The 13,618-nt window shown below is 40.2% G+C and overlaps 1 protein-coding gene across 6 annotated transcripts in view; it reads left to right on the top strand.

The window, feature by feature from the left end:
- MTUS1 (microtubule associated scaffold protein 1) overlaps positions 1–12,505 on the top strand; it is an 88,933-nt gene extending 76,428 nt beyond the window's left edge. For all 6 annotated transcript variants that reach the window (XM_054382885.1, XM_054382888.1, XM_054382886.1 and 3 more), the window contains 7 exons: positions 4,978–5,192; positions 5,723–5,828; positions 6,809–6,882; positions 6,990–7,085; positions 9,507–9,623; positions 10,983–11,080; positions 11,832–12,505. In XM_054382885.1, coding sequence (XP_054238860.1) covers positions 4,978–5,192; positions 5,723–5,828; positions 6,809–6,882; positions 6,990–7,085; positions 9,507–9,623; positions 10,983–11,080; positions 11,832–12,048 — 923 coding nt within the window. In that variant the 3' untranslated portion in view covers positions 12,049–12,505. The remainder of the gene's footprint in view (positions 1–4,977; positions 5,193–5,722; positions 5,829–6,808; positions 6,883–6,989; positions 7,086–9,506; positions 9,624–10,982; positions 11,081–11,831) is intronic.
- The last annotated feature ends 1,113 nt before the right edge of the window (positions 12,506–13,618 follow it).

Here is a 13,618-nt window from a genome sequence, read left to right as displayed (position 1 = left end):
ATTTGTGAGCCTTTTTCAGCAGGCTGGAGGGGCTTACATGTACCCTGTACAGCCAGATGCTGCACTGCAATTGATGAATGCTGTTTTCTTCCAAATACCTTACTGCTATTTTTTTATTAACAAATGACCTTTAAAATGTGTTGGAGGTTGGAATAAAAAAAAAAGCAACTATAATATTTTACAGACAGGTGGAATGAAAGTCATTTTGCAGATTCAGGTGGTCCTTAAAAATACTTAATAGTAGGTAGATATTTCTATTAAGTATTTGGGGCAGGGCTTAACTGCATTGTACACTTGGTTGCTTGTTGACGCTGTAGTGTTAGCAGCATTAGAGGATAAGAACTAACTTCCAGGCAGGTATCTGAATGCTTCACATGTGTTCTACCATACTCACTTAGATGTAGCTTAAAACACATTTTTGGGTCTACCTGCTTCATTTCCACTTGCCCAAGAACAAAAATACGAAGTATAGTTTATTATCCTGTACTGCTAATCTCCTAGAAGTGACACCAAGAGAAACTTGGTCTTTATTAGTTAACCATTTTTATTTTTTTAAATTACTTGGGGAAGGAAAAGAGTTTTTGTGTCTACAGCAGACTTGCTCATCAACAAAACATACACAATAGGTCTTGCAGTGTGAAATATAAAGTTAAGTGCTAAGGTTATATACAACAATACATAACGCCATACTAAACACTGTTTTCTGGTAATTATTCCCTTTTCACATCCCCCACATCTATTAAAATGCTGCTGGCTTACTGTCCTAGTGACCTCTGATTGAAAGTGTCAGTCTAATGGATTTTCATAAATCGTAACTAGAGCAGCCAATGACGTAGCCAAGTTTATAAAGATCACTTATTTCAAAAGAGCTTAATTTAGGATTAAAAAAATAACAATTCACTGTGTTTGATCTTGTTAGAGCTGTGGTATGGTGACTTTTAGGGGAATGTAAGCTAGAAAAAAGCTTTTGTATCAGCATTTTAGCTGTACAGACTGAACTGGATGATTAATTGTTTTATAATTAAAAAATAGATTTTGTAATAAGGAGATATTGCATAATTTATTATCTTTTGTCAGTTTTTACTGAAAACATGAAATAGATTTTCTTGGGAATAGTACAAAAGAAGATGATTTTTGTAGGCCTTCAGCTGGTGCCACAATTCCTGTGGTTTGGATCCACTGCTGTTTGCACCGTTGCAGGGAGCTGCCATGTGCCTTTTTGCAGGTGTTCGGTTTATAGTTCTGGCACACAAAGCTTTGCAATGGAATACTCCAGGTGCAAGTGGCCATTGTTACTGTTACAGGTGAATGTCATTTTCACAAAAATCAGCATTTCTCAAGATATGCTGTTACCAAAGCTGGGAAACTTCCCACCGTAGCCAGAGGTGGTGGTTCTGCCCAGAACAACTAGACTCTGCATTTACAATGAACAGGTGTTAAGAAGCCTAGGAATATAGAGTGATCGTGTCCTCTGTTGTAATTATATAGGGAGAGACAGTGTTGCATGACTGGGAGGAAAGTTTGGGACAACCAGGTGTGGGGGGGGAAATGTTAATGGCTTTGCTGTTTGAATAAAAAAGTAAATCTTGCTTCTGGCTGCCAAGCCTTAAAGCTTGAAACCATTTAGTGTTACAGATGAGACTGAACAAACTCGATGAACAAATGGATAGCCCATCTTCGAATCTCTCTAGCTTGACTTTCTCTCAAGTGCTGTTGGAACAGTTGTCTCTTGTTTTTTTGCTCAAAGTCTGTGGTCTGCTATAATGCATGGCATAATGATGATGTGGAATTGTGGGGGGAAGTGCTTTAGGAAGGGAGAGGAAGCACAATAGTTGTGCAGAAAGCTCTGAGGCATGTTCTTTAAGAGTCTTTGAAGTGGATGAGAAGTCAAAATAGATCATTTGTGTGTGTGTGTGTGAGTGACACAGGGAGAATACAGGTTCTAGTTACAAATTTTTCTTCAAAATTAAGCACCAATTCTGTGAGGAAAACTTTAGGTGCCATCTCGTTTGATTAGTCAGGAGTTGAATGACCAAAGGTAAGGAGTAAGTTGCCTTTTTCAGGGCTTGTCCTTTTTTAAAAACAGGGCAGCATAGAGTCATACATGAAGTGCCATGGTTTAGATAGTCATGAGGTTTAGGGTGACAGGTTGGACTCGATGATCTTTGAGGTCTCTTCCAGCCTTCTTGATTCTATGATTCTGTGATTCAGACTGGAGGGTCTGTGCAAAATACTTGCTGCAGTCACTTGAATCTCGAGTTTGAGGACAAACTTTGGTTTACAGGACTTCTCATAATTTCAGATTGACAGTTCTTCAATCCATGTGTTTGTTGAAACTAGGCACGTAGTTCCTTGCACCACCATGATACTGAGAACTCACTGGTGGTGTGGTGGTTCTGCTTCTGGTTCAGATAGCGAGGATTCAAGTCAGGCTTGTGATTTGCAAGCAAGCATTGCAGCCTCCAGCTTTGTGGAGGCCAGATCTTACCTTCAGGGTAACACAACATTCAACTGCCAATACAAGTTTGAAAAGTTGTTGTTTGCCTTTGTAACATTAGTCCTCATAAATCTGAACGGGGAACTGGCTGAACAAGACCCGATGTGTCTGTTTTCTTTGACAAAGGTGTGGTTTGCTATTTGCTTTTTTTCTGAAGTGCTTTTGCATCATCTGAAGTTCTGCATGCTGATGCTTTAAAGATAAGACAATGATAGGCAGCACATTCTTTTAGCTGAATTGGAGGCAAATGAATAGCTGCAGCCTTACAAATAAAGAATTGGATGCTTGCTTCTTCCTCTGTTGGTTTTAAAGGAAGTGGATCATTTGAAGCACTTTGCTAGAGTTATCTCAAATGAGGCATGTGAGTTGCCTGTCCCTCAGCTATACCCTCCTTCCTCTGCTGTAGATGGTCAGGTCTGTTCTGTGTGGTTGGCTGCGTACTGTCTCTTTGGCTTGCTGCCTAGTTCTTTACATTATAAAATAATGGTCCCTACCTGTGATGTTTACTCTTCCCCAAAACCATGACAATGCAGAGCATATTCAGTAACTTTTGTCAGTGTGATGTGATAGAAATGTGAAAGCCAAATGTTCAGTTCCTGGCCCCCCCAAAGAGACCAATTATAATAGAACGGAAATAAAACCTTTCTTGGTGTTGGTATAGGAAGTAGTGTATTTCCATGTAAACACGATGAAACATCTTTTCACTGTAAGGGTGACAGAACACTGGAACCAGGCTCTCCAGGGTGGTTGTGGAGTCTCCTTCTCTGGAGATATTCAGGACCTGCCTGGATGTGTTCCTCTGTGACCTATTCCAGGTGATCCTGCTCTGGCAGGGGGGTTGGACTAGATGATCTTTTGAGTTCCCTTGCAACCCCTAACATTCTGTGATTCTGTGAAATCTACTTGAGTTGCAGAGAATGTTGTATATACATTTCATTTGGGTTGCATTGTTGCTAGTCATGAAATGAACAGCTTGGCTTACATCTGTCCTCATCAGTAGATCTCTCATACAGTCCTAGCACAGAGCTAAGCCTGCTCTTAAAACTAACTCAGGTAGACACACATGCACATTGATTTCCATGCAGGACAGCTCACTTTCTTATGCTTTCTAGTTCAACTGCAGGTTCCAAGTGATGGCAGCAGGGCCAAGACTTCTTCAAAGTTTCCTTAAAGAGTGCAAGTATAATTCATGGAGTTCCTCTTGCTCTTGATGAGCATGGAATCTGGAACTTGTGTAACTTGAGGCACACTGCTGGGGCAGGCTGATTTCCCTAGAGCCAAGCCCAGTACGACTTTGGGAATTGGTCCTTGGATATGCTGTGATTTATGTGTTTCAAGGTTCAAACACAGCTGTGATGAGAATTTCCTGTACTATCTGTAGAAGAATCCTTGAATCTTCCCATGCTTTTACATAGGGTTTATATTTATACTGCTTAGGCAGTGTGCCAAGCTGCTATCAAGTGTGTGTACGCATGCGTGGCTTCTCCTGTATCTGACTGAAGATCAAGTTGATGTTTTAGTTGACTTTTTTCATAAGCAGATGCTTATCTGACTGATTTATTTTAAACCAAAACACTAGAGAAGCAATTTTGCTTAAGGTCAGTGTCCACGCACTTGTGTTTGAGGTCCTGTTTCACCTCGCTTCCAGGCTTTGTGTGTAGCTAGAACTGCATAAGGCTCTTGCTCCAGTCATACCAACAGTAAGAAAATGACTCCTATTTCAGCCTCTCTGGCTGGAGCTGGGAATGCTGAACTGCAGGCTCGGAAGTGCAAGTTACCAACTTCTGCTTTTGCCTTTTATTCAGCTGTAATTTGGGGAGACAAACCTAGTCAGTCTTTGTAGCTGACCTGTGTTGATGTAAATAGAACTGTACAGCTGTTCCTTCTGTTTTCTTAATGCTCTGCACTTTCTGCCTGAAGCTATTCTGTCTTGCATATTGAAGTATCTTGGGCACATGCATATTGGCAGTTCTGTATCACTCTGTACCGGGCAGTCCATGTCAGGCTTAGAATTTCTTCTCTGCTGCATATCTGAATGTGACTAATGTCAGCTGAGTGGTTTATATATAAAAAAATCTAAGTACTCTGACAAACACCTAATTTGACCTCATTTCAGTAGTGTAAAGTAGCAAATCCAATTATCTTTTTTTTTTTTTTTTGAGCACTCCAATGTCTCTTGTGAGAGATTCATTCTTTTATGTTGTGACAAACTGTCAGACTTGTGCTTTCTATATGGGTTGCTGGCTTAACTAGATTCAATTAATTCTCAGCATAAGACACACTGGACTCAATAGTTTTGCAAGAATTTTTTCATGTGTCCTTGGTGGTGGTGCTGATTTCATAGATAAATTCTATTTGTATAACCACGTTGCCATGCAGAGTGATCATCATCTTTAATACTTTCAATGAAAATGGTAAAATTAGCATTGAACTTGTTGATCCAATTACTTTTTACTTTTTTTTTCTTTTCACATCTTCAGTAACCACTTCTGCAGCTTGTGAGAAATTGGAGAGAGACAGAAATGAATTACAAGTTGCTTATGAAGGGTATTTGCAGAAGTTAAACCAGAAACATGACAATGATTTAGCTGAGCTGGAAGAGAGACTTAAACAGTTCTACACTGCAGAATGTGAGAAACTCCAAAGTATCTGCATTGAAGAAGCTGAAAAGTACAAAGCGCAGCTCCAGGAGCAGGTTTGTGACATTCAAAGTAGAAATGTTCTCTAGCAAGTGCTTTCTGCTACGAGTGAGCCTTTAGAGAATCCTGGGGTTTGCTAATAACGGAGTTACTTACCTAATGTGGAACTCCTTCACTCTAAGTATGAAAATACTACTCTGCTAAGTTGTCCAGATCTTGTGTTTAAACGTGGTGATTTCTTGTGGCCTGCAAGACTTCAATGACTTTCTACAGCTCCATTAGATATTTCAGGCAACTTGAATTTTAAGATCTATAGAAACACACCCCTGGTCTGTGACCTTGCCTTGCCATAGCTCCATGTGTGAGACATGCATGTATCACCCTGTTGGCAGCCATAAACTGTAAGACGGCATCATTCTCGATTGTTTTGTGTTGTATGTGGTTTAGCTTTTCCTGGGACCATCCATTCAGTGCTACCATGACCATTTAAAATGTACTCAACATACTGCATGAAGCCATTTGATCTATACTTTAAACAAGGGCTGACATATGTAAACAGGGGGAAAAATTAGTCATCGTATTGCAGGTGGACAACTTAAACATCACGCATGAAAACTTGAAGCTGGAACTTCAGAACAGCCACTCAGAAAAAGTAGAGGAGCTGAAAAAGGAGTATGAATCCTCTTTTTCAGGCAAGTATTTTGTATTCAAGTACACACTCTGTAGTGCTGCTAGTTACAAATGAAAACTCAAGGTTTTTTTCATCAGTATGTCCACTTTGTTCTTGGTGGTCAGCTGTCTTTAAAAAACTTGGCTGAACTCCTCCTTTTTGGAATTGAGTGTATCTTAATCTATATACAGAAATAATCATGATCCCATTGTAGCTGAATTAAACTTTTAGAGCAATTTAAGAGTAGGGGTGACTTTTTCTTTCAGTAACATTTGCAGTCTCCCTCAGTTTCATGTTAATGAGTAACTGCTTTCACCCCAATAGTTCTATAAGGAGCACCTCAAAACTGGCATTGAGGACAAGTGAGGCTGTGTGCTTGCCAGACTGACATGGGAACATTGAGAAGTATTTTACACATCTTACAGTGTGCTGGGGCAAAGGTTGCTTTTCAAGGAGGGGGTGATGAGTGTGCTTAGTTATAAATGATATTGCATCCAATTGATTTAAGTGATGGTGATTCCCGTTGTCCCTCTTCCTCCACTTGATAACCAAATTTCCAGTGTTACTTCTGCATTGTTAAAACTGGTGATGCATCCACTGACAAAGAACAAATTCCTGTGTGGCATCTCCAGAGCAGGAAAGGAAATGTTTTACTAGAAGTATTTGGTATTCACAATTTCAGTTTTGACTATTTGCCATAAGAATCTCAGCTTTGCCATCTGTGATTCTTGTGCTCATCATCCATTTGCTGCAGGTAGGTGAATGCTTTCAAAAGTGACCCATTGTCAGCTAGTGAAAAGATATGCAAGGGAGCAATCAACAAATCCAAAGCAGCAATAAATCTGGTACTTTGTTCATGCTCTGGATCAGCTGATGATAGATGTGGTCACTGCCTCTGCATCTGTGCATATTGTGTATTGGCTGGCTTTCTGTGCTGCTGCTTTTCAAAATATTGTTATGTCCTATGTTGTATTGAAAATCTGCAAAAACCGTTTGTTGCAGAGCTCAAGAGTGCCCATGAATCTGAAAGGAAGCTGCTTGAAGATTCCTTTAAAGAGAAGCAAGAATTGCTGGAGGTTTGTTAAGGGTCATTGGGGTCATTGCAACAGCCTAAAACTTGAAAGGTATTTTGGAGATGGGCACTGAATTCTTGGCCTAACTATACAATATCTTTTAATTTCAGAAAAAAATTCATGAATTAAAATGTGAAAACGACTCCCTGAATGAGAAGTTGAAATTAGAAGAGCAAAAACAAATAGCCAAAGAAAAAGCCAATCTTGTAAGTGTTGAACTTCAAGAGTAATGCAGATGAGCAGACTTCGTAAACCTGGGTTTATTTTATTGCACCATTTGTAACTGAGCCTGATGGTGCTCCCATACTGATAAATATTTTATGTAAATGGCTCGCCTGCCAGAAGTTTTTCCCAAGCACTACAATGTTGTGTATTAACCTTAACACTATAAATCCATACAGCTGTTGAGTCAGTGATGCAAGTTACAGCCTAAGTTAAATGGAAGACCCTAACATAGCTTTCTGCCAGGCAGTCGGTAAATGTTCTAATGGCAAGATGATCCATGTAAGCTTTACATAACTACTGCAAACTCACCTCTTCTGCTTGAGTCTTGAATGTACTTATTCAAAAGCTGATTCATAATTACTGCTAATTTAACCTTCAGATAGACTTTTTCTCCTATCTTTCTTCCCAAGGCTGCTGTTGTCTAGGTTGCTCCTGAGTGCTCTGAGAGGAGGTTTCTCATGTGCTAGGAGAGTTAGAAGCAGGCACATCTTTCTGGTTACCTGGAAATAACTGGAATGCCACTAGTATTGCTTATCCCACAAAGAAAGCCTAGTAGGCTTCTAGTAGAAGTTGTCCTAGTTTTCACTGGAATGTTGGTTGGTGTGTTTCTGTGTTTTTGTTGGGTTTTTTTTTTTACCTCCTGTCACTGGTTATTCTAGTGGCAGGACAGAGCTCCTGCAAGAACAGTCTAAAACCACACTGTTGCTGTGGTTGGGAGAGATGATACCAAAGAGAACATGTTGTACGCTTGGGAGTTTGAACTGCATTCTACAGGCATGCCCTTACACAGCTGGCAAGTGCACTTTGCATCCTGACAGTGTAAGGCAGAGGATGAGCTTCAAGCTTCTCTATATAGATAAAGGCTGATTGGACCCACTATAGTCTTTTGTACTAAACACAACTCTGCACTACCAGAATTCCCACTACTTATTTGAAGACAGCTGTATTTCCAACTCTCCAGTATTACTCAGTGTCACTTGTTATTCCCAGCATTTTTGCTAATATCTTATGCAGGCCTTTCAGTCCTTTTATCTCCCTCTTGTTTTATTATGAATAGCTAATGTTGTGGTTCAGATGTAACTTCTAAAAGACATTTTAAGACTATAGGGGAAGAGGAGGGAAGAAAAAAGATACATTTTGAACATATTGTAAGCTGGCTTTAAACTTTTCAGGATCACCTTTCTTGATTCCATGTAAAGGGAGGAATAACGTTCAAATTGTCTGTCACCTCCTCTGAGGCAGCATGACGCACTCCCATGGACTTCTTTTCAAAAGCAGAAATTAAACAAGAATCACTCATGTCACCATCCCAAAAAACAGGAGAGTGAAATGCGTAGATAAGGCCCTCATTACCTGTGAAATGTTCTGGTTTTCTCCCTGTAGGTCTGCACCGCACAAACCTGCTGCAGGTATTGCCTTCTGAGTCTTAGGTTTCTGATGTAGTAGTGAAGCTGTTACTCAACGTGGCACACCAATATTCTTACCCAAATATGCTAAAACAAGGTTTGATTTTAAGAGAAACTTAGTTACACAACACACTTAATCATTGGTTGGTTTTTGTTTTGGTTTGGTTTTTTTCCACTCAGATACCTGGAAATGGACTGAGATTTGCTTTATTTCTCCTTATTTTTGCCTGTGACTTTGCCCTTGAAATCTGGCAAATATATTTTTTACTTCATGTGTTCAATTCTTCACTCTAGGAAAGCTCTCACCCTGCCCCAGCCTCTCCCTGCTCTCCCCTCCACCCCCTGGAAAACAATGCCAGAAAAAGGAAAAATGAAAAAGAAAGGCCTAACTTGCTATACTGTAGCTAAGTCGTCCTTGTAGAGCAGTGCAGGTTTTTATGCCTGCTTCCATTGCTGGGCTTAAAGAAGAATGTAAACTTGGAAATTTTCTATGAAGCAGCTACCTTCAGACTCAAAAGAGGGAAAATCAGCTACAGTCAAGTTCATAGCTTTGAATTTCTGCTGCCTTTTTAACTACTCCAGCATCTGAAAACTCTTCAGATGTTTACTCTAATTATCTCTTGGGATGGGTTATGAGTAATAAGAAATAAATCTTGGAACTCCTAGCCTTAAAGGGAGCCTTTGGACACTCCTGCAAAACAAGTTTTGCTGTGACAGCTTTAGTGCCTTCCTTTGACTCACAGGGTTTTTTTGCATGTTTGTGCTTAAAGTGTTTTCTGAACAGCTTGTATGGAAAACTACAACTACTCACCTACACCAAAGGACAAATTCAGGGAAGAAAGTGGTAGCAGATCTTTTTTTAATTTTAACCTGTTTGATTTGATTTCATGTAGAACAACTAACTGTTGTTACCACAGTCATTTTTTTGCTCTTTCTAAATAGTGGAATTGTTCCTGAAATTCAGGATACTAAGCAAACTCTCTGGAATTTTTTCAGAAAAATCCACAGATTATGTACCTGGAACAGGAGCTGGAAAGTTTGAAAGCAGTGCTGGAGATCAAGAACGAGAAACTCCATCAGCAGGATATAAAATTAATGAAGATGGAAAAGCTGGTGAGTTTTCCTTGGGGTCTGGCAGATGCAGATCTGGACTGTGTCTGATGTTCTGATAGTGAAGTCAGGGTGGTCAGTCTTATGTGCCAGGACTTCTTACTGTTTTTATTTAAAAGGAAACTTGAAATGGTAACAATAACATGTTCACATTGCAGGTACAACTATATCTGCATTGGACTATAACATAAAAAGGGGGGAAGGAATCGCCTGATGCTGTAAATGACCTTTTTAGCTCTTAAGACAGTACTGGTTTGCATAAGCTATTAGTAAGTTAGTACAGGGTTATCTGGGAGTCTCTCCTACACTTCCTTTCCTCACTTCTCCCCTTGCCTGAAATTAAAAAAATCTTCACCTGCTACCATTGCTTGAGTGTTACGGAAGATAGATTGCACTGTCAAGAAAACATTAACATGGAAATGATCCTAATTAAAACAAGGAGGAGTCAAATATGAAATGGAATGAATGTGTTCATCTGAATTTGATTAGCTTAGGTCAATCATTTTAGCTATTAATCTTTAAGCTACTTGTTTAGTTTTGTGGATGTGCAATCTGTGCATAATTCCTCACAAAAAGGGAGTTGTGGGGGCAGAACTTGTAATTACTTAGCATGTTCGTGTTTGTGGCAGGACAGGGTCCTTATCCTGGGTGGAGCCTTCGAACACTGTTGCAATACTTAAGCAGAATTTTAATGAAGTGTAGAAGGAGGTTTGGAAACAAAGGAATACAGTCCTGCCCGGTGTTCACTGTTGTACAGCATCATATGTTGCCCTGGTCTACAGTTACTTGTAAATTACTAGTAAGGCTTCATCTTCTTGAACAGAGGTTGGCCACAGTATAGAAGCGCTTGGACTCTCTGACCATTTAACCACTGTTTATCCCTGACTTTGGATAACAGCTTGCAGCAAAGAAGTGGAATCAGGAGAGCAACAGGGAGATCAATCCACACAAGGGAGCTCTTGATTTTTAACCTTAGCACGTTATTTCTAAACAATCCTCTGTCTGCAACAGCTTCTAAAACTGCTGCCCATCACTGGCAGAAGTTAGCAGAATGTACTGGTTAACTAGTAGATCCCTTTCCTGTTCCTCCTTTGTTGGTATCTAAATCAGCACAAGTGGCAAAAGGCCACTATTATGCAAGGGTAAGGCACAGAACACTGATGCAACTCAATCTCACTTCACTCTGGGGTTTTGTGCTTACTCTAACAAGGTCTGCAAACTCTAGATTATGAACATCTGTGATAGCTGGACAGTACCTTGATGTGTTCATCTGTGAGTTTAAATATGAACATCTGTGATAGCTGAGTCAGTGGCTCAATGTGTTCATGTGTGGGTTTAAAACTGTGACCTTCCTTTTCAAAGCTGGAGACCAACACAGTCTTAATGGATAAATTAAAGAAGGTTCAGCAAGAAAATGAAGAATTAAAAGCTCGGATGGACAAACACATGGAGCTTTCAAGGTGAAAAATAGCTGGGGACTTTTAGATGTTCTTATGGTGCAGGGGGAGGCATTCCTGTGGCAAGAATGAAAATTCTGTCTAAATATTCATGATGGGGATTGTGTAGTACTCTGTGAAAGATCCCATCCCTTTTCCCCCCACTTGTATCTCTACAAATGTGCATTCCTATGTATAAAAACAAGCAGGAACAGATGTTAAGGGGCTAAAGGCTGAGTATGTGCTTCAGTGCTCTAAAGCAGTATATCAGGAAAGAAAGAGCAACTGAGGAATATCATCTTGGGAAAGAGCCAATCTATAAGGCTTGTGAGCTAGACCTGATACTGCTTTTAACCACTGCAGCTGAGTGATTTGTCCCCAGTTTAGAGCAGTGTCTTACTCTGCAGTAAATAGCAATATTTAACATTAATAAAATGGGTCTGAGGTTCTCTTAATTTCAACTGTTGCTGGAGTGGATGAGTAAACTCTTCTAGTTTACCTGCATTTATGTACGTCAAGCTGAGCCTATAAGACCCAGCATGGCCATTTCAAAGCTAAGTAGGACAATTCTCACTTCTCAGATGCTTTTTCTGACTGCTAGAGATATTTCTTAATGGGACTTTCTCCTGCCTTCTTCAAGCAAAATCCTCCTTTTAAGGAAATAATTTAGTTGCAAGCTCAGCAGAGGTTTATGCAATTCAAAACCTTTCTTTAAGTTCAGTACAGGAGCCTCCAACCTGGGTGATATGCTCTGATGTACATCTTACCTTTGCAGGCAACTTTCTACGGAGCAAGCCGTTTTGCAGGAGTCACTGGAGAAAGAATCAAAAGTGAACAAACGCTTGTCCATGGAAAATGAAGAACTCCTGTGGAAGTTGCACAATGGTGACCTATGCAGCCCCAGAAAACTGTCTCCCAGTTCTCCATCTGTGCCTCTTCAGTCCCCGCGAAATTCTGGTAACTTCTCTAGTCCCACAGTATCACCGAGATGACATCTCTTGAGAGAAAGAGGGGGCTGCATTTCATTTCTGATCTGCAGAACTGGTCCTGACTTTAATCACCAGAGCGAGAGCTATATTAGCCAAGTAAACATAACTGGAAACTATTTGGTGCAAAAATGGCGCTAAGAGACTGAGACTGTGGGAGCAAGACAGTTGTGTTGCTCCTCCCAAAAAGACTTGTTTAGGACCTCTATGGACATCGTTGCACAAAGCACTTCCAGAGCAAGGAAAGACTTGTTCATTGCCTTTTCACCCAACTATACGAAAAAGCTCAGGGGCTTAGAGATAAAAGATCACAACCTTTATATTATGTTCCTTATCACAGACACTTTTTTAAGGCTGTATGTGTGTGTGCTGTGGATGGAGTGGATGTAACACACTGAGCGTGTGTCTAATGCTGCCTTCTTTGCTGTGTACGTAATAAAGGATAAAGCTGAAGACTATATATTGACATCTACTTCCTTAATAACCTGGTCAGCATGCATGCTTTTAGCACAGAGTACCCTCATCCAGGAATGAGGAGAAACTGCCACTAGTAGTATAGGTTAGTTTCCTTCATCTTTCTGGCTTCAGTTCAGTTTTTAAAAAAACAAAGGCATGAAAAACTTTTTGTCAACTGATTCATTAGTGTCCTGGCCAACCCGAGCATGCAACTTTAAATTTAAAAAACAACTGAATCTGCAGCCATACTTTGCATGGATGTGTGGTTTAATAGCCATGCACAACTGCCATTTGTGAGGAGACTTTTTTTGCAGGATATAGTGAATTCTGGCTTTCAAGTCAACAGGGTCATAGTGAGAACCACAGTAGATTGGAAGATATTAGCTGAGTAGCAGGTTTAGAAACCTACACCTATGATCTTGCCTATTGGAAAGGAACCACTTACTCCCCCAAAATAGCATGTCCATTGCTAAGGTCATCTGCTGAGGATAAACTCAATGCAGACTTGAAAGCCAATAAGAAAAATGCAGCAGTTGTCATCGGGTGCATAATTAACTCAATTCTCAAGAAGAATCTTAAGCAATTTGTGAATTCCAGTGCATCTGGTGACACACTTTGCATTTTTAAGCATGAGCATTTGACTACCATTCTTCAGGAAAAGGGGGGAAGTGGTAGAGCTGTGCATATATTCTGCCATACCTTCTCTCTTAGACTGCAGGGTACCAGTGTTTTGCCAGGCCATTTGGCAAACGATCCTGTACGAGAGGTTCTGCAGACTAGAGAAAACAAAAATTGTCCTGGCTGCTGGAACTGGAGGCTGAGGGTGTCAATGATTCTGCAGATGTCATATGCTGAGCTTCAGCTTCAACGAGGTAATTGTCTGCCTTGTTAGACCCCTGGTCAGACCTGTTTAAGATGTCTACATTGTACCTACTAAACACAGGTTCAGCTTCAAGTTAGTATTACAAAACACTGGCTGTGCTTACAACAGCCTAGGTTTTGCAGTACCACTTCCAGGACCATTGTTACACTGCTGTTCAGCTAAGGCTGTTTGCAAAGCTGGACTTTTAACTGTTACTGTCAATTGTCTCTGCTGAGTTTCCCTGTTTTTCAGTAGCTT

This window comes from Indicator indicator, chromosome 8 (genome assembly GCF_027791375.1).
Source record: "Indicator indicator isolate 239-I01 chromosome 8, UM_Iind_1.1, whole genome shotgun sequence".
Classification (NCBI taxonomy): domain Eukaryota; kingdom Metazoa; phylum Chordata; class Aves; order Piciformes; family Indicatoridae; genus Indicator; species Indicator indicator.
Note: the sequence above shows the minus strand (reverse complement) of the source record. Positions and strands in the feature narration are given on the sequence as shown.